We start from the raw sequence: 19,954 nt of genomic DNA, 5'->3' as shown, positions 1-19,954 counted from the left end.
ATATCTTTTTTGACGATTTTTAAATCTATTTTTGAAAAAAAAAAATAGAATTTTTTATTTTTAGAAATTTTTTATTTTTTATTTTTTAATATTGTGCAATGTGCATTTGTTAGCCTTTTTTTTTTTTTTTTTTTACATACAGAGAGTACAGGTTTTGAAAAGGGTTTAAGTTCACTTGGAGTATGTTAATTTATAGGCTCCTACAGTGTTTGTGTGCAGATAAATAAAATAAAGAGAATCGGCAATATCGTAGAATCGCAATTTAAATCAAATCGCCATCCAAAAAAATCGTAGAAGAAGCGAATCGGGAGAAAAGCATATCGTCCCAGCCCTATAAGAGTGTGTGAATGTCTGATTTCAGCTCCTTCAATGTGAATATTTCTGGTTTCTTTGTTCCTTTATGAGTTTCTCTTTGGTTTGTGGACAAAACAAGACATTTGAGGACGTCGTCTGGTGGTTTGAGAAACACTGATTGATGCACTGGACCCCGGGCAAAAAAGAACAATCATTGGAGTTTTACAAACGTCTACTGCTCAGGCATACTTTCACCTAGAGACTCCATTTGAACTTTAAACAGTAGACACAAGTCTTGTGTATTGGTGTATTATTCCACGTTTTGATAGGTCATATAGTTTTTGATCAATCCATGATCAATGACCATGATCATTTTTGGAGAAATTATGAGTTTATAATGGGTGTGTATTGCACGGAATGTTCGTGTCAGAGTGCGTGACATCATCGGTTAGAGTGAGAGAGAGCCCAGAAATTTTTTTTTTCTCTTTCCACACTCCCCCTGGACACAATTTACACTCTACTCACATGATTTTTTCAAAAGTTGTAAGACAAATTTGTCCTGTTTCTCACCATGTGCTCAAAATATCAGAGAGACTTACAGAATTGACAGAATCAGCCTCTGAGTGCGGCCACGTCTGTCCCTGCTCCTCATTGACTCCAATACAAATATTTTCTGAGAGGAGCAGAACGGCCTGATGTTTTAAAACTGCCAGCGTCTCCAAAATATTTACTGTAGAAACACCAAATCGTACCACATTTTTCAGGAAGTCTTTACAGCACCGTTGATCTGTGTTTTTTTCTGATAGGAGTTACCGCTTTGTCACAATAAGCCTTTTGCGAGACCAGTGCAGAGAGAGAAAATCACTCTTTTTCTCCACGTTTCTGTCTGTCTCAGCCTGCGGGGGCCCCTATCGCCATAATGTTTATAAACACAGACACAGCTAAATCAGACTGACACAGGATGCAGCTCATAGTCACACACACACACACACACACACACACACACACACACACACACACACACACACACACACACACACACACACACACACACACAGACTCTAGAACCATGTGATTACAGTTACAGACACACATACATCAAAAAACACAGGTAACATACACATGCGCGCACATTACAGCTCCTCCATATCAGTGCTTATAGAAAGATGATCATGTGTCTGTCTGATCAGCTCTGTCTTGACCTTAAGATCGTGGGTTTGATTCCCATATTGACAGAGATGACAAAACCGGCCGTAGCTCCCGTGGCCCTCTCAAAATTTCCCAGGGGAAATTTTCTAGTTTTAGTTTTACTGTAGTCTTTGTGTCGAACTGTCATTTTAGTTTGTTTTTTTTTTTTTTTTTTTTTAAAGTATATTTTTTGGCTTTTCATGGCTTTATTTGATAGGACAGTTGAGAGTGTGACAGGAAATGGGAGGCAGAGATGGGGGGAATGACATGCAGGATAGGGTCGTCCGACGCGGGACTCGAACCGGGGCCGCCTGCAGCGAGGACTATAGCCTCAACACATGGGGCGGGTGCTCTACCAACTGAGCTAAACTCCGCCCCTGTCATTTTAGTTTTTGTGCTTTCACACCAACAGCAGTTGGTTCGCACTAAACAGTCCATTCAAACCAAAAGCTCTTAGTTTGGTTCGTTTTCGTCGGTGTGAAAGCATCATTCGCACTCGGGTGCACACTAAATCAAGTGGACCAAGACCTCTAAAAAGGGCTGGTCTCGGTCCGCTTGATTCTGCACCAAATGCCAACCTCTGGTGAGAACACGAACCTGGACCTTTCATTGAAAAGTCGGGTATGTGTCAAAGTCCCGCCCACAATGCTTAATGATTGACAGGTGATCTCTGTGCAGTGCAGAGACACAACAGCAATGAGCTTTTAGCAACAAACATGGAGACTAAAGAAAGTGATGAACTAAAATACAGATTTTAACCAACTGCTCCTTCAATGATCTTTGTCTATTTGAGTTTACACAACTCTGCTGTGTCTCCGATAGACCAAACAAACCCAACTCCAGCATGTAGAGGCTGAGTGAATGTGGTCTGGACTCTGTGGAGGAGAGTCATGGTTTCAGAGACGCTGTAGAAGGACAGAATACCTGCACTGTGATCCAGGTACACTCCTACTCTGGAGGACTGAGGACCTGAGACTGGAGTCTGGATGTCGTTGAAACAAAATGTGAATCTGTTTTTGGAACAATCTAATGACCAAGATTTGTCATTACGTCCAAACAAACTTTCTCTCCCTGCTCTGCTGATATTCTTGTATGCGACTGCCACAGAAACTCCTTTTCCTCTCCACTCCACCTCCCAGTAACAACGTCCAGTCAGACTCTCTCTACTCAGGACCTGATACCATGTGGTGAATCTGTCTGGGTGACTAGGAGAAAACGTTGGTTTAAATGCCAATGTCACTTGGTTCTCAGATAAGAACAGTTGTGTGCATGCCGTGTTTGGATCCAGTGTGATTTCCCGTGAATATCTTAAGAAGTCAGCTCTGGTCCTGGGCTCTGGTGGTGGTGACAGTAAAACATCCACTTGAGTCTCTGTCAGTGAGGTGTTTGTCCTTGTGTCTCTCAGAAGGTCCTGTAGTTTGTCTCTGAGCTCTGACACAGCTGCTGTCACATCCTCAAAGTGTCTGAGAGGACGGATGTTGATGCTGGATGAGTGTGTGGATGGACTGAGTGCTGACAGTGAGGGGTAGTTGTGTAGAAACTGGGTGTGATCCTCTGTGTGCGACAGCAGCTTCAGCTCAGCGTCTTTCCTCTTCAGCTCAGTGATCTCCTGCTCCAGCTTCTTCTCAAGCTCTTTGACTCCACTCACTTGAGTTTCCTGCTGGGATCTGATCTGCTGCTTCAGCTCAGAGCTTCTTTTCTCCATCAGACGGATCAGCTGAGTGAAGATCTTCTCACTGTCCTCCACTGCTTTATCAGCAGAGCCATTGATGGCCTCCACCTCCTGTTGAAGCACCTTCACGTCTTTCTCTCTGAGCTGGATTCTCTGCTGGATTTTCTGTCGACTCAGCTCCAGCTCTCTCTGCCTCTCAGTCCTTTCTGCTGCAGCTGAGACTGTGTCGTGGCCTTTATGTTCATCCACAGAGCAGAGATAACAGATACACTGCTGATCGGTGCGGCAGAACATCTTCATCACCTCATTATGACGAGAGCAGATGTTCTCCTGGAGCTTCTTGGAGGGCTCCACCAGCTTGTGATTCTGAAATGAAGGAGATTCATAATGAGGCTGCAGGTGTTTCTCACAATAAGAGACCAGACATTGGAGACAGGACTTGACAGCTTTGAGTTTCCTCCCAGTGCAGACATCACAGGCCACATCTTCAGGTCCAGCATAGCAGTGATCAGCAGGAGCAGCTTGGAGTCCAGTCTTCTTCAGCTCCTCCACTAAAGCTGCTAACATGGTGCTTTTCACCAGAGGAGGCCTCGGTGTGAAGGTCTGCCTACACTGAGGACAGCTGTAGATTTTCTTCCCATCCTCTGCATCCCAGTGGGTTTTAATACAGTTGAAGCAGTAGCTGTGTCCACAGGGAATAGTCACTGGATCCTTCAGTAGATCCAGACAGATGGAACAAGAGAAGGTCTCCTGGTCCAGATGAACTCCTTTCTGCGCCATTTCACCTCTCACAGACGACAACGACGACGACTGTCTGAGTTTCTGTTGCTCAGAAGTGAAACTAGTCTGAGCTCTGATCTCAACAACATGTGTCTCTGCAGTGAACGGGGCCTGTCGGCTCCTCCTCTTCACCACATGTTGGTTCCACCCATCTTCAAACTGTAGATCTGAAGGGGAGGGAACAAGGAAACACATGAACAGGGTGCAGCAGCTCAGTGTGTTTGAGAGCAGGAAGAAGAGGGAGGGGATCAGGTTGGACTTTGTTCCAGTAGGAGGAGCAGTTTGATACTGTGTGTTTTGACTTTTTATTAACAGTCCTGCTCATTTCTCACTTGTTATCAACTCATTTGCTGATCTTTTGGTTCAAGCTTTTATAATGAGCTCTTATGCTCTTCTAACAGATTGATTGATTGTTTTATAGGTTACAATTCAAATACACTAAATGAAAATAAAGTAAATAATTACCACAGCATATGAAAGGTCTTATGTATGGAAGCCCATTTCCACCACTTGATGAAAAAAAATTATGAGATCCTAAGTCATAATTTTTTTCATAATTTTGACTTAGGATCTCATAATTATGACTTTGCTATCTCATAATTTTGACTTTGTATCACAATTTTGACTCAGCTATCTCATAATTTTTACTTAGTATCTCACAATTTTTACATGGCTATCTCATAATTTTGACTTAGTATCTCATTATTTTGACTTGCTATCTCATAATTTTGATTTAGCCATCTCATAATTATGACTTAGTATCTCATAATTATGACTTAAGAGCTCATAATTTCTTTTCATCAAGTGGCGGAAATGGGCTTCCATACTTATGAATGTGCTATGCACCCACCCTTCAAATCAAGTGTTCCCCCTAATTCTAATGTTTTCCATCATCTGTCATATGTGTAATCATTGTTCCCTCACTAAATGTCAAAGATCCTGTATCCTTATGCCTAAAGAAGACCTTCAAAACTAAACGCAACGGAAATATTACTCATTGATTCTTATACTACATATGGAGAATCGTTTATTCACTTCAGTTACATTCACATCATTCAAACAGTTTGTTTAACATGAATCTCAGATATGGAAAAGAAAATAATAAATCATCTCCTACAGTAATTGATGATAATCATAAATCCCAGAGACCGTATTTATGGATGGATTTAAACAACAACATTTGATCTGACAAACGCATCACTGTAAATGTAATTCTAGATCTTTTTTTCTTTTTGTTACACACTGAAAACAAAATATCCCAATAGCCCATACAGTGTAAGATAAGCAACAAAAACAATACACAAACACATCAACACAAATATCCAACAAACATGTAGAGCTCAGAGAAGTTTCTATTTCCATGTGGAGAAATGTGAGTTCAGGTAAAGAAACGTCATCATGAGCAGTGATCTCCTCCACGGCTCCAGCTCCACCTCAACAAACTCAAACATCAACACAACAAGAGAAATGACAACAAGAGGTCAAAGTCCCACCCACAATGTTAATGATTGACAGGTGATCTCTGTGCAGTGCAGAGACACAACAGCAATGAGCTTTTAGCAACAAACATGGAGACTAAAGAAAGTGATGAACTAAAATACAGATTTTAACCAACGGCACCTTCAATGATCTTTGTCTATTTGAGTTTACACAACTCTGCCGTGACTCCATTAGACCAGTAAAGCAGAACTCCAGTATGTAGAGGCTGAGTGAATGTGGTCTGGACTCTGTGGAGGAGAGTCATGGTTTCAGAGACGCTGTAGAAGGACAGAATACCTGCTCTGTGATCCAGGTAAACTCCTACTCTGGAGGACTGAGGACCTGAGACTGGAGTCTTGGTGTTGTTGAACCAAAATGTGAAACTGTTGTTGAAACAATCTAACCTCCAAGATTTGTCATTCTGTCCAAACAAACTTTCTCTCCCTGCTCTGATGATATTCTTGTATGCGACTGCTACATAAACTCCTTTTCCTCTCCTCTCCACCTCCCAGTAACAACGTCCAGTCAGACTCTCTCTACTCAGGACCTGAACATATGTAGTGAATCTGTCTGGGTGACTAGAATAAGACTGTGGATTTAATGTGAATGTTACTTTCCTGTTTCCTTCAGATAATAACAGTTGAGTGTTTGCTGTGTTTGGATCCAGTGTGATTTCCTGTGAATATCTTAAGAAGTCAGCTCTGGTCCTGGGCTCTGGTGGTGGTGACAGTAAAACATCCACTTGAGTCTCAGTCAGTGAGATGTTTGTCCATGTGTCTCTCAGAAGGTCCTGTAGTTTGTCTCTGAGCTCTGACACAGCTGCTGTCACATCCTCAAAGTGTCTGAGAGGACGGATGTTGATGCTGGATGAGTGTGTAGATGGACTGAGTGCTGACAGTGAGGGGTAGTTGTGTAGAAACTGGGTGTGATCCTCTGTGTGCGACAGCAGCTCCAGCTCAGCGTCTTTCCTCTTCAGCTCAGTGATCTCCTGCTCCAGCTTCTTCTCAAGCTCTTTGACTCCACTCACTTGAGTTTCCTGCTGGGATCTGATCTGCTGCTTCAGCTCAGAGCTTCTTTTCTCCATCAGACGGATCAGCTGAGTGAAGATCTTCTCACTGTCCTCCACTGCTTTATCAGCAGAGCCATTGATGGCCTCCACCTCCTGTTGAAGCACCTTCACATCTTTCTCTCTGTCCTGGATTCTCTGCTGGATTTTCTGTCGACTCAGCTCCAGCTCTCTCTGCCTCTCAGTCCTTTCTGCTGCAGCTGAGACTGTGTCGTGGCCTTTATGTTCCTCCACAGAGCAGAGATAACAGATACACTGCTGATCAGTGCGGCAGAACATCTTCAGCACCTCATTATGACGAGAGCAGATGTTCTCCTGGAGCTTCTTGGAGGGCTCCACCAGCTTGTGATTCTTAAATGTAGGAGATTCATAATGAGGTTGGAGATGATTCTCACAGTAGGAGGCCAGACATTGCAGACAGGACTTGACAGCTTTGAGTTTTCTCCCAGTGCAGACATCACAGGCCACATCTTCAGGTCCAGCATAGCAGTGATCAGCAGCAGCAGCTTGGAGTCCAGTCTTCTTCAGCTGCTCCACTAAAGCTGCTAACATGGTGCTTTTCACCAGGACAGGTCTTGGTATGAAGTTCTTCCTACACTGAGGACAGCTGTAGATTTTCTTCCCATCCTCTGCATCCCAGTGGGTTTTAATACAGTTGAAGCAGTAGCTGTGTCCACAGGGAATAGTCACTGGATCCTTCAGTAGATCCAGACAGATGGAACAAGAGAAGGTCTCCTGGTCCAGATGAACTCCTTTCTGCGCCATTTCACCTCTCACAGACGACGACGACTGTCTGAGTTTCTTTTGCTCAGAAGTGAAACTAGTCTGAGCTCTGATCTCAACAACATGTGTCTCTGCAGTGAACGGGGCCTGTCGGCTCCTCCTCTTCACCACATGTTGGTTCCACCCATCTTCAAACTGTAGATCTGAAGGGGAGGGAACAAGGAAACACATGAACAGGGTGCAGCAGCTCAGTGTGTTTGAGAGCAGGAAGAAGAGGGAGGGGATCAGGTTGGACTTTGTTCCAGTAGGAGGAGCAGTTTAATACTGTGTGTTTTCACTTTTTATTTACAGTCCTGCTCATTTCTCACTTGTTATCAACTCATTTGCTGATCTTTTGGTTCAAGTTTTTATAATCAGCTCTTATGCTCTTCTAACAGATTGATTGATTGTTTTATAGGTTACAATTCAAATACACTAAATGAAAATTAAGTAAATAATTACCACAGCATATAAAAGGTCGTATGTATGGAAGCCCATTTCCGCCACTTGATGAAAAAAAATTATGAGATACTAAGTCATTATGACTTATGATTTTTTTCATAATTTTGACTTAGTATATCATAATCATGACTTAGCTATCTCATAATTTTGACTTAGTATCTCATAATTTTGATTTAGCTATCTCATAATTTTGACTTGCTATCTCATAATTTTGACTTAGTATCTCATAATTATGACTTAGGATCCCTTTTTTTTTTTTCATCAAGTGGCTGAAATGGGCTTCCATACTCATGAATGTGCTATGCACCCACCCTTCAAATCAAGTGTTCCCCCTAATTCTAATGTTTTCCATCATCTGTCATATGTGTAATCCTTGTTCCCTCACTAAATGTCAAAGATCCTGTATCCTCGTGCCTAAAGAAGACCTTCAAAAGTAAACGCAACAGAAATATTACTCATTGATTCTTATACTACATATGGAGAATTGTTTATTCTCTTCAGTTACATTCACATCATTCAAACAGTTTGTTTAACATGAATCTCAGATATGGAAAATAAAATAATAAATCATCTCCTACAGTAATTGGTGATAATCATAAATCCCAGAGACCTTATTTATGGATGGATTTAAACAACAACATTTGATCTGACAAACACATCACTGTAAATGTAATTCTAGATCTTTTTTTTTTTTGTTACACACTGAAAAGAAAATATCCCAATAGCCCATACAGTGTAAGATAAACAACAACAACAACAGCAAACAAATCAGTGTAAATGTGATTATAGATTTCTTAGTTTCCACAGTGAGAACAAAGCTCAGTGATAAAGGAAGGTTTGGTGATTTCTCTGTTAAGGCCCAAACAAACACATCAACACAAATATCCAACAAACATTTAGAGCTCAGAGAAGTTTCTATTTCCATATGGAGAAATGTGAGTTCAGGTAAAGAAACGTCATCATGAGCAGTGATCTCCTCCACGGCTCCAGCTCCACCTCAACAAACTCAAACATCAACACAACAAGAAATGACAACAAGAGGTCAAAGTCCCGCCCGCAATGTTTAATGATTGACAGGTGATCTCTGTGCAGTGCAGAGACACAACAGCAATGAGCTTTTAGCAACAAACATGGAGACTAAAGAAAGTGATGAACTACAATACAGATTTTAACCACCTGCACCTTCAATGATCTTTGTCTATTTGAGTTTACACAACTCTGCTGTGTCTCCATAATCATAGTAAAGACAAAGTCCAGCATGTAGAGGCTGAGTGAATGTGGTCTGGACTCTGTGGAGGAGAGTCATGGTTTCAGAGACGCTGTAGAAGGACAGAATACCTGCTCTGTGATCCAGATACACTCCTACTCTGGAGGACTGAGGACCTGAGACTGGAGTCTGGATGTTGTTGAACCAAAATTTGAAACTGTTGTTGGAACAATCTAATCTCCAAGATTTTTTGTTACCTCCAAAACAACTTTCTCCTTCTACTCTGCTGATATTCTTGTATGCGACTGCTAAACAAACTCCTCCTCTCCACTCCACCTCCCAGTAACAACGTCCAGTCAGACTCTCTCTACTCAGGACCTGAGGCCATGTAGTGAATCTGTCTGGGTGACTAGAATAAGACTGAACTTTACTCATATATGTCACTTTCCTGTTTCCTTCAGATAATAACAGATCTTTGCATGCTGTGTTTGGATCCAGTGTGATTTCCTGTGAATATCTTAAGAAGTCAGCTCTGGTCCTGGGCTCTGGTGGTGGTGACAGTAAAACATCCACTTCAGTCACTGTCAGTGAGATGTTTGTCCATGTGTCTCTCAGAAGGTCCTGTAGTTTGTCTCTGAGCTCTGACACAGCTGCTGTCACATCCTCAAAGTGTCTGAGAGGACGGATGTTGATGCTGGATGAGTGTGTAGATGGACTGAGTGCTGACAGTGAGGGGTAGTTGTGTAGAAACTGGGTGTGATCCTCTGTGTGCGACAGCAGCTTCAGCTCAGCGTCTTTCCTCTTCAGCTCAGTGATCTCCTGCTCCAGCTTCTTCTGAAGCTCTTTGACTCCACTCACTTGAGTTTCCTGCTGGGATCTGATCTGCTGCTTCAGCTCAGAGCTTCTTTTCTCCACGAGACGGATCAGCTGAGTGAAGATCTTCTCACTGTCCTCCACTGCTTTATCAGCAGAGCCATTGATGGCCTCCACCTCCTGTTGAAGCACCTTCACATCTTTCTCTGTGTCCTGGATTCTCTGCTGGATTTTCTGTCGACTCAGCTCCAGCTCTCTCTGCCTCTCAGTCCTTTCTGCTGCAGTTGAGACTGTGTCGTGGCCTCTATGTTCATCCAGGCAGAGGTGACAAATACACTTCTGATCAGTGCAGCAGAAAATCTTCAGCACCTCATTATGACGAGAGCAGATGTTCTCCTGGAGCTTCTTGGAGGGCTCCACCAGCTTGTGATTCTTAAATGAAGGAGATTCAAAATGAGGCTGCAGGTGTTTCTCACAATAAGAGACCAGACATTGCAGACAGGACTTGACAGCTTTGAGTTTCCTCCCAGTGCAGAAATCACAGGCCACATCTTCAGGTCCAGCATAGCAGTGATCAGCAGCAGCAGCTTGGAGTCCAGTCTTCTTCAGCTCCTCCACTAAAGCTGCAAACATGATGTTTTTCACCAGAGGAGGCCTCGGTGTGAAGGTCTGCCTACACTGAGGGCAGCTGTAGATTTTCTTCCCATCCTCTGCATCCCAGTGGGTTTTAATACAGTTGAAGCAGTAGCTGTGTCCACAGGGAATAGTCACTGGATCCTTCAGTAGATCCAGACAGATGGAACAAGAGAAGGTCTCCTGGTCCAGATGAACTCCTTTCTGCGCCATTTCACCTCTCACAGACGACGACGACTGTCTGAGTTTCTGTTGCTCAGAAGTGAAACTAGTCTGAGCTCTGATCTCAACAACATGTGTCTCTGCAGTGAACGGGGCCTGTCGGCTCCTCCTCTTCACCACATGTTGGTTCCACCCATCTTCAAACTGTAGATCTGAAGGGGAGGGAACAAGGAAACACATGAACAGGGTGCAGCAGCTCAGTCTGTTTGAGAGCAGGAAGAAGAGGGAGGGGATCAGGTTGGACTTTGTTCCAGTAGGAGGAGCAGTTTAATACTGTGTGTTTTAACTTTTTATCTACAGTCCTGCTCATATCTCACTTGTTATCAACTCATTTGCTGATCTTTTGGTTCAAGTTTTTATAATCAGCTCTTATGCTCTTCTAACAGATTGATTGATTGTTTTATAGGTTACAATTCAAAGACACTAAATGAAAATTAAGTAAATAATTACCACAGCATAAAAAAGGTCGTATGTATGGAAGCCCATTTCCGCCACTTGATGAAAAAAAATTATGAGATACTAAGTCATTATGACTTATGATTTTTTTCATAATTTTGACTTAGTATATCATAATCATGTCTTAGCTATCTCATAATTTTGACTTAGTATCTCATAATTTTGATTTAGCTATCTCATAATTTTGACTTGCTATCTCATAATTTTGACTTAGTATCTCATAGTTATGACTTAGGATCTCTTTTTTTTTTTTCATCAAGTGGCGGAAATGGGCTTCCATACTTATGAATGTGCTATGCACCCACCCTTCAAATCAAGTGTTCCCCCTAATTCTAATGTTTCCCATCATCTGTCATATGTGTAATCCTTGTTCTCTCACTAAATGTCAAAGATCCTGTATCCTCGTGCCTAAAGAAGACCTTCAAAAGTAAACGCAACAGAAATATTACTCATTGATTCTTATACTACATATGGAGAATTGTTTATTCTCTTCAGTTACATTCACATCATTCAAACAGTTTGTTTAACATGAATCTCAGATATGGAATAGAAAATAATAAATCATCTCCTACAGTAATTGGTGATAATCATAAATCCCAGAGACCTTATTTATGGATGGATTTAAACAACAACATTTGATCTGACAAACACATCACTGTAAATGTAATTCTAGATCTTTTTTTTTTTTGTTACACACTGAAAAGAAAATATCCCAATAGCCCATACAGTGTAAGATAAACAACAACAACAACAACAACAACAGCAAACAAATCAGTGTAAATGTGATTATAGATTTCTTAGTTTCCACAGTGAGAACAAAGCTCAGTGATAAAGGAAGGTTTGGTGATTTCTCTGTTAAGGCCCAAACAAACACATCAACACAAATATCCAACAAACATTTAGAGCTCAGAGAAGTTTCTATTTCCATGTGGAGAAATGTGAGTTTAGGTAAAGAAACATCATCATGAGCAGTGATCTCCTCCACGGCTCCAGCTCCACCTCAACAAACTCAAACATCAACACAACAAGAAATGACAACAAGAGGTCAAAGTCCCGCCCACAATGTTTAATGATTGACAGCTGATCTCTGTGCAGTGCAGAGACACAACAGCAATGAGCTTTTAGCAACAAACATGGAGACTAAAGAAAGTGATGAACTAAAATACAGATTTTAACCAACTGCACCTTCAATTGTCTTTGTCTATTTGAGTTTACACAACTCTGCTGTGTCTCCATTAGATCGGTAAAGAAAAATTCCAGCATGTAGAGGCTGAGTGAATGTGGTCTGGACTCTGTGGAGGAGAGTCATGGTTTCAGAGACGCTGTAGAAGGACAGAATACCTGCTCTGTGATCCAGGTACACTCCTACTCTGGAGGACCGAGGACCTGAGACTGGAGTCTGGATGTTGTTGAACCAAAATGTGAAACTGTTGTTGGAACAAACTAATGACCAAGATTTGTCGTTGCCTCCAAACAAACTTTCCCACCCTGCTCTGCTGATATTCTTGTATGCGACTGCTACATAAACTCCTCCTCCTCTCCACTCCACCTCCCAGTAACAACGTCCAGTCAGACTCTCTCTACTCAGGACCTGAGGATATGAAGTGAATCTGTCTGGGTGACCAGAATAAGACTGAACTTTACTCATGAATGTCACTTTCCTGTTTCCCTCAGATAATAACAGGTATCTGTTTGCTGTATTTGGATCCAGTGTGATTTCCTGTGAATATCTTAAGAAGTCAGCTCTGGTCCTGGGCTCTGGTGGTGGTGACAGTGAAACATCCACTTGAGTCTCAGTCAGTGAGACGTTTGTCCATGTGTCTCTCAGAAGGTCCTGTAGTTTGTCTCTGAGCTCTGACACAGCTGCTGTCACATCCTCAAAGTGTCTGAGAGGACGGACATTGATGCTGGATGAGTGTGTAGATGGACTGAGTGCTGACAGTGAGGGGTAGTTGTGTAGAAACTGGGTGTGATCCTCTGTGTGCGACAGCAGCTTCAGCTCAGCGTCTTTCCTCTTCAGCTCAGTGATCTCCTGCTCCAGCTTCTTCTGAAGCTCTTTGACTCCACTCACTTGAGTTTCCTGCTGGGATCTGATCTGCTGCTTCAGCTCAGAGCTTCTTTTCTCCATGAGACGGATCAGCTGAGTGAAGATCTTCTCACTGTCCTCCACTGCTTTATCAGCAGAGCCATTGATGGCCTCCACCTCCTGTTGAAGCACCTTCACATCTTTCTCTCTGTCCTGGATTCTCTGATGGATTTTCTGTCGACTCAGCTGCAGCTCTCTCTTCCTCTCAGTCCATTCTGCTGCAGCTGAGACTGTGTCGTGGCCTCTATGTTCATCCAGGCAGAGGTGACAAATACACTTCTTATCAGTGCGGCAGAAAATCTGCAACACCTCATTATGACGAGAGCAGATGTTCTCCTGGAGCTTCTTGGAGGGCTCCACCAGCTTGTGATTCTTAAATGTAGGAGACTCAAAATGAGGTTGGAGATGATTCTCACAGTAGGAGGCCAAACAAACCAGACAGGACTTGACAGCTTTGAGTTTTCTCCCAGTGCAGAAATCACAGGCCACATCTTCAGGTCCAGCATAGCAGTGATCAGCAGGAGCAGCAGCTTGGAGTCCAGTCTTCTTCAGCTCCTCCACTAAAGCTGCTAACATGGTGCTTTTCACCAGAGGAGGCCTCGGTGTGAAGGTCTGCCTACACTGAGGACAGCTGTAGATTTTCTTCCCATCCTCTGCATCCCAGTGGGTTTTAATACAGTTGAAGCAGTAGCTGTGTCCACAGGGAATAGTCACTGGATCCTTCAGTAGATCCAGACAGATGGAACAAGAGAAGGTCTCCTGGTCCAGATGAACTCCTTTCTGCGCCATTTCACCTCTCACAGACGACAACGACTGTCTGAGTTTCTGTTGCTCAGAAGTGAAACTAGTCTGAGCTCTGATCTCAACAACATGTGTCTCTGCAGTGAACGGGGCCTGTCGGCTCCTCCTCTTCACCACATGTTGGTTCCACCCATCTTCAAACTGTAGATCTGAAGGGGAGGGAACAAGGAAACACATGAACTGGGTGCAGCAGTTCAGTGTGTTTGAGAGCAGGAAGAAGAGGGAGGGGATCAGGTTGGACTTTGTTCCAGTAGGAGGAGCAGTTTGATACTGTGTGTTTTAACTTTTTATTTACAGTCCTGCTCATTTCTCACTTGTTATCAACTCATTTGCTGATCTTTTGGTTCAAGTTTTTATAATCAGCTCGTATGCTCTTCTAACAGATTGACTGATTGTTTTATAGGTTACAATTCAAATACACTAAATGAAAATAAAGTAAATAATTACCACAGCATATGAATGGTCATATGTATGGAAGCCCATTTCCACCACTTGATGAAAAAAAAAGATGAGATCCTAAGTCATAATTCTTTTTCATAATTTTGACTTAGGATCTCATAATTTTGATTTAGTATCTTGTCATTTTGACTTAGCTATCGTAATTTTGACTTAGTATCTCATAATTATGACTTAGCTATCTCATAATTTTGACTTAGTATCTCATAATTTTGACCTGGCTATCTAATAATTTTGACTTAGTATCTCATAATTTTGACTTAGTATCTCATAATTTTGATTTAGTATCTCATAATTTTGACTTAGCTATCTCATAATTTTGATTTAGCGATCTCATAATTTTTACTTAGTATCTCATGATTATGACTTAGGATCTCATAATTTTTTTTCATCAAGTGGCGGAAATGGGCTTCCATACTTATGAATGTGCTATGCACCCACCCTTCAAAACAAGTGTTCCCCCTAATTCTAATGTTTTCCATCACTAAATGTCAAAGATCCTGTATCCTCGTGCCTAAAGAAGACCTTCAAAAGTAAACACAACAGAAATATTACTCATTGATTCTTATACTACATATGGAGAATCGTTTATTCACTTCAGTTACATTCACATCATTCAAACAGTTTGTTTAACATAAATCTCAGATATGGAAAATAAAATAATAAATCATCTCCTACAGTAATTGGTGATAATCATAAATCCGGGAGACCTTATTTATGGATGGATTTAAACAACAACATTTGATCTGACAAACACATCACTGTAAATGTAATTCTAGATCTTTTTTTTTTGTTACACACTGAAAAGAAAATATCCCAATAGCCCATACAGTGTAAGATAAACAACAAAAAACAAAAAAATCAGTGTTAATGTGATAGATTTCTTAGTTTCCACAGTGAGAACAAAGCTCAGTGATAAAGGAAGGTCTGGTGATTTCTCTGTTAAGGCCAAAACAACAACAACACACAAACACATCAACACAAATATCCAACAAACATTTAGAGCTCAGAGAAGTTTCTATTTCCATGTGGAGAAATGTGAGTTCAGGTAAAGAAACGTCATCATGAGCAGTGATCTCCTCCACGGCTCCAGCTCCACCTCAACAAACTCAAACATCAACACAACAAGAAATGACAACAAGAGGTCAAAGTCCCGCCCACAATGTTTAATGATTGACAGGTGATCTCTGTGCAGTGCAGAGACACAACAGCAATGAGCTTTTAGCAACAAACATGGAGACTAAAGAAAGTGATGAACTAAAATACAGATTTTAACCAACTGCACCTTCAATGATCTTTGTCTATTTGAGTTTACACAACTCTGCTGTGTCTCCAATATAGTAAAGATATAGTCCAGCATGTAGAGGCTGAGTGAATGTGGTCTGGACTCTGTGGAGGAGAGTCATGGTTTCAGAGACGCTGTAGAAGGACAGAATACCTGCTCTGTGATCCAGGTACACTCCTACTCTGGAGGACTGAGGACCTGAGACTGGAGTCTGGATGCTGTTGAACCAAAATGTTAAACTGTTGTCACAATCTAACGACCAAGATTTGTCATTACGTCCAAAACAACTTTCTCCTTCTGCTCTGCTGATATTCTTGTATGCGACTGCTACAGAAACTCCTCCTCCTCTCCACTCCACCTCCCAGTAACAACGTCCAGTCAGACTCTCTCTACTCAGGACCTGAGGATGTGTAGTGAATCTGTCTGGGTGACTAGAATAAGACTGATCTTTACTCATATATGTCACTTTCCTGTTTCCCTCAGATAATAATAGAAGTTTGTGTGCTGTATTTGGATCCAGTGTGATTTCCTGTGAATATCTTAAGAAGTCAGCTCTGGTCCTGGGCTCTGGTGGTGTTGACAGTAAAACATCCACTTCAGTCACTGTCAGTGAGATGTTTGTCCATGTGTCTCTCAGAAGGTCCTGTAGTTTGTCTCTGAGCTCTGACACAGCTGCTGTCACATCCTCAAAGTGTCTGAGAGGACGGATGTTGATGCTGGATGAGTGTGTAGATGGACTGAGTGCTGACAGTGAGGGGTAGTTGTGTAGAAACTGGGTGTGATCCTCTGTGTGCGACAGCAGCTTCAGCTCAGCGTCTTTCCTCTTCAGCTCAGTGATCTCCTGCTCCAGCTTCTTCTGAAGCTCTTTGACTCCACTCACTTGAGTTTCCTGCTGGGATCTGATCTGCTGCTTCAGCTCAGAGCTTCTTTTCTCCACGAGACGGATCAGCTGAGTGAAGATCTTCTCACTGTCCTCCACTGCTTTATCAGCAGAGCCATTGATGGCCTCCACCTCCCGTTGAAGCACCTTCACGTCTTTCTCTGTGTCCTGGATTCTCTGCTGGATTTTCTGTCGACTCAGCTGCAGCTCTCTCTGCCTCTCAGTCCTTTCTGCTGCAGCTGAGACTGTGTCGTGGCCTCTATGTTCATCCAGGCAAAGGTGACAAATACACTTCAGATCAGTGCGGCAGAACATCTTCATCACCTCATTATGACGAGAGCAGATGTTCTCCTGGAGCTTCTTGGAGGGCTCCACCAGCTTGTGATTCTTAAATGTAGGAGACTCAAAATGAGGTTGGAGATGATTCTCACAGTAGGAGGCCAGACATTGCAGACAGGACTTGACAGCTTTGAGTTTCCTCCCAGTGCAGACATCACAGGCCACATCTTCAGGTCCAGCATAGCAGTGATCAGCAGGAGCAGCTTGGAGTCCAGTCTTCTTCAGCTCCTCCACTAAAGCTGAAAACATGATGTTTTTCACCAGAGGCGGTCTCGGTATGAACTCCTTCCTACACTGAGGGCAGCTGTGGATTTTCTTCCCATCCTCTGCATCCCAGTGGGTTTTAATACAGTTGAAGCAGTAGCTGTGTCCACAGGGAATAGTCACTGGATCCTTCAGTAGATCCAGACAGATGGAACAAGAGAAGGTCTCCTGGTCCAGATGAACTCCTTTCTGCGCCATTTCACCTCTCACAGACGACGACGAATGTCTGAGTTTCTGTTGCTCAGAAGTGAAACTAGTCTGAGCTCTGATCTCAACAACATGTGTCTCTGCAGTGAACGGGGCCTGTCAGCTCCTCCTCTTCACCACATGTTGGTTCCACCCATCTTCAAACTGTAGATCTGAAGGGGAGGGAACAAGGAAACACATGAACAGGGTGCAGCAGCTCAGTGTGTTTGAGAGCAGGAAGAAGAGGGAGGGGATCAGGTTGGACTTTGTTCCAGTAGGAGGAGCAGTTTAATACTGTGTGTTTTAACTTTTTATTTACAGTCCTGCTCATTTCTCACTTGTTATCAACTCATTTGCTGATCTTTTGGTTCAAGTTTTTATAATCAGCTCTTATGCTCTTCTAACAGATTGACTGATTGTTTTATAGGTTACAATTCAAATACACTAAATGAAAATAAAGTAAATATTTACCACAGCATATGAAAGGTCTTATGTATGGAAGCCCATTTCCACCACTTGATGAAAAAAAATTATGAGATCCTAAGTCATAATTTTTTTCATAATTTTGACTTAGGATCTCATAATTATTACTTACTATCTCATAATTATGACTTAGTATCTCATAATTTTGACTTAGTACCTCATAATTTTGATTTAGCTATCTCATAAGTTTGATTTAGTATCTTGTAATTTTGATTTAGCTATCTCATAATTTTGACTTAGTATCTCATAATTATGACTTAGTATCTCATAATTATAACTTTGTATCTCATAATTTTGACTTGGCTATCTCATAATTATGACTTAGCTATCTCATAATTTTGACTAAGCTATCTCATAATTTTGACTTAGTATCTCATAATTATGACTTAGTATCTCATAATTATAACTTTATATCTCATAATTTTGACTTGGCTATCTCATAATTTTGACTTAGCTATCTCATAATTTTGACTTAGCTATCTCATAATTTTGACTTAGTATCTCATGATTATGACTTAGCTATCTCATAATTTTGACTTAGCTATTTCATCATTTTGACTTGGCTATCTCGTAATTTTGATTTAGCTATCTCGTAATTTTGATTTAGCTATCTCATAATTTTGACTAAGTATCTCATAATTTTGACATAGTATCTCATACCGTATTTCCTCTAATAGTAGCCGGTATCTATTTAATAGCCGGGTCTGTTATAATGGCCGGGGGCGTGGTTTACACGAACAAATAAAGGCCGGCCCCAAATACAGGCCGGGTCAATGGGAAAAAAACAAACAAACAGAAAAAACCTGAATTTCAGTCACTGTGGATGCACTGGTCTCAGGCGGCCAAACACGGATGCAGTAACCCACAAGTGCCAGCAGATGGCAGTAGCTAGATCTGAAGTGCCACATGAACCCACGCTTCAAGGAAACAGTCACTGACAACTCGACCGAAGAGAGCTTTAGCAGCATGGCGTGTCACTACCCGATTTGCGACGCTACCCGATCTGTGACAAAACTGGTCTGCGCATGACATGGTGTTACTTTTATTTATTTATTCATTCATTCTGACCACTTGTGCTCCAGCGTTTATTAGCCTAATCCTGTCCAGCTGATCGCTGCTGTTGCGGTACCTGCTACAGTAATGTGTAAAAAAATATAATTAATTGTAGGCAGAATGAAAACTGAGCACGGTAACTGTCAAATTTGAGCACCAGCATGAAACAGAGGAAGAAATAATAGCCTCTCTCAAATATAAGCCGGTCTCCAATACAGGCCGGTTCCCCTGGGCAGCTAAAGTAAATAAAGGCCTCGGCCTCTATTAGAGGAAATACGGTAATTTTGATTTAGCGATCTCATAATTTTTACTTAGGATCTCATAATTTTTTTTCATCAAATGGCGGAAATGGGCTTCCATACTTATGAATGTGCTATGCACCCACCCTTCAAATCAAGTGTTCCCCCTAATTCTAATGTTTTCCGTCATCTTTCATATGTGTAATCCTTGTTCCCTCACTAAATGTCAAAGATCCTGTATCCTCGTGCCTAAAGAAGACCTTCAAAAGTAAACACAACAGAAATATTACTCATTGATTCTTATACTACATATGGAGAATCATTTATTCACTTCAGTTACATTCACATCATTCAAACAGTTTGTTTAACATGAATCTCAGATATGGAAAAGAAAATAATAAATCATCTCCTACAGTAATTAGTGATAATCATAAATCCGGGAGACCTTATTTATGGATGGATTTAAACAATAACATTTGATCTGACAAACACATCACTGTAAATGTAATTCTGGATCTTTTTTTTTTTGTTACACACTGAAAACAAAATATCCCAATAGCCCATACAGTGTAAGATAAACAACAAAAACCAAAAAAATCAGTTTTAATGTGATAGATTTCTTAGTTTCCACAGTGAGAACAAAGCTCAGTGATAAAGGAAGGTCTGGTGATTTATCTGTTAAGGCCGAAACAACAACAACAACACACAAACACATCAACACAAATATCCAACAACCATTTAGAGCTCAGAGAAGTTTCTATTTCCATGTGGAGAAATGTGAGTTTAGGTAAAGAAACGTCATCATGAGCAGTGATCTCCTCCACGGCTCCAGCTCCACCTCAACAAAC

General features: G+C 41.6%; 4 protein-coding genes across 11 annotated transcripts; all 4 read right to left on the bottom strand.

The window, feature by feature from the left end:
* Nucleotides 1-2,080: 2,080 nt before the first annotated feature.
* On the bottom strand, nt 2,081-7,244 carry LOC146973021 (tripartite motif-containing protein 16-like). Of its 3 annotated transcripts, none has more exons than XM_085799240.1 (2): nt 5,756-7,244; nt 2,081-2,451 (listed from the first exon to the last, which is right to left on the bottom strand). In XM_085799240.1, the coding sequence occupies exons 1-2, from the start codon at nt 7,242-7,244 to the stop codon at nt 2,267-2,269; spliced, it is 1,674 nt and encodes a 557-aa protein (XP_085655366.1). In that variant the 3' UTR covers nt 2,081-2,266. The 3 variants fall into 3 exon arrangements, with proteins under 3 accessions (XP_085655366.1, XP_085655363.1, XP_085655364.1); XM_085799237.1 differs by having other exon boundaries at nt 2,081-2,614; nt 5,898-7,244; XM_085799238.1 differs by having other exon boundaries at nt 2,081-2,656; nt 5,961-7,244.
* Nucleotides 7,245-8,183: 939 nt separating this feature from the next.
* LOC146973020 (tripartite motif-containing protein 16-like) lies at nt 8,184-10,569 on the bottom strand. The gene has a single exon (XM_085799236.1). It carries the CDS (start codon nt 10,567-10,569, stop codon nt 8,902-8,904), a length of 1,668 nt encoding a protein of 555 aa, XP_085655362.1. The 3' UTR covers nt 8,184-8,901.
* A 939-nt stretch (nt 10,570-11,508) lies between these two features.
* On the bottom strand, nt 11,509-13,909 carry LOC146973019 (tripartite motif-containing protein 16-like). 3 transcript variants are annotated; one of them, XM_085799234.1, is made up of 2 exons: nt 12,514-13,909; nt 11,509-12,426 (listed from the first exon to the last, which is right to left on the bottom strand). In XM_085799234.1, exons 1-2 carry the CDS (start codon nt 13,907-13,909, stop codon nt 12,236-12,238), a joined length of 1,587 nt encoding a protein of 528 aa, XP_085655360.1. In that variant the 3' UTR covers nt 11,509-12,235. The 3 variants fall into 3 exon arrangements, with proteins under 3 accessions (XP_085655360.1, XP_085655361.1, XP_085655359.1); XM_085799235.1 differs by having other exon boundaries at nt 11,509-13,063; nt 13,238-13,909; XM_085799233.1 differs by having other exon boundaries at nt 11,509-13,909.
* Nucleotides 13,910-15,075: 1,166 nt separating this feature from the next.
* Nucleotides 15,076-17,811, bottom strand: LOC146973018 (tripartite motif-containing protein 16-like). 4 transcript variants are annotated; one of them, XM_085799230.1, is made up of 2 exons: nt 15,951-17,811; nt 15,076-15,866 (listed from the first exon to the last, which is right to left on the bottom strand). In XM_085799230.1, exons 1-2 carry the CDS (start codon nt 17,341-17,343, stop codon nt 15,679-15,681), a joined length of 1,581 nt encoding a protein of 526 aa, XP_085655356.1. In that variant the 5' UTR covers nt 17,344-17,811; the 3' UTR covers nt 15,076-15,678. The 4 variants fall into 4 exon arrangements, with proteins under 4 accessions (XP_085655356.1, XP_085655357.1, XP_085655358.1 ...); XM_085799231.1 differs by having other exon boundaries at nt 15,076-16,227; nt 16,789-17,811; XM_085799232.1 differs by having other exon boundaries at nt 15,076-16,265; nt 16,848-17,811.
* Nucleotides 17,812-19,954: the final 2,143 nt, after the last annotated feature.

The sequence above is a fragment of the Trachurus japonicus genome, chromosome 15 (assembly GCF_045865225.1).
Source record: "Trachurus japonicus isolate A0001 chromosome 15, Traja_1.0".
Classification (NCBI taxonomy): domain Eukaryota; kingdom Metazoa; phylum Chordata; class Actinopteri; order Carangiformes; family Carangidae; genus Trachurus; species Trachurus japonicus.
The sequence above is the reverse complement of the archived record's forward strand: the minus strand, read 5'-3'. Positions and strand labels throughout refer to the sequence as shown.

Coding starts and splice junctions, on each gene's coding strand:
- LOC146973021 (XM_085799237.1), bottom strand. CDS start 7,244: ATGGCGCAGAAAGGAGTTCATCTGGACCAGGAGACCTTCTCTTGTTCC. Junction 2,615..5,897: donor TGGAGAGGAGAGGAAAAGGA/GTTTATGTAGCA, acceptor TGTTACTGGGAG/GTGGAGTGGAGAGGAAAAGG.
- LOC146973020 (XM_085799236.1), bottom strand. CDS start 10,569: ATGGCGCAGAAAGGAGTTCATCTGGACCAGGAGACCTTCTCTTGTTCC.
- LOC146973019 (XM_085799233.1), bottom strand. CDS start 13,909: ATGGCGCAGAAAGGAGTTCATCTGGACCAGGAGACCTTCTCTTGTTCC.
- LOC146973018 (XM_085799229.1), bottom strand. CDS start 17,343: ATGGCGCAGAAAGGAGTTCATCTGGACCAGGAGACCTTCTCTTGTTCC.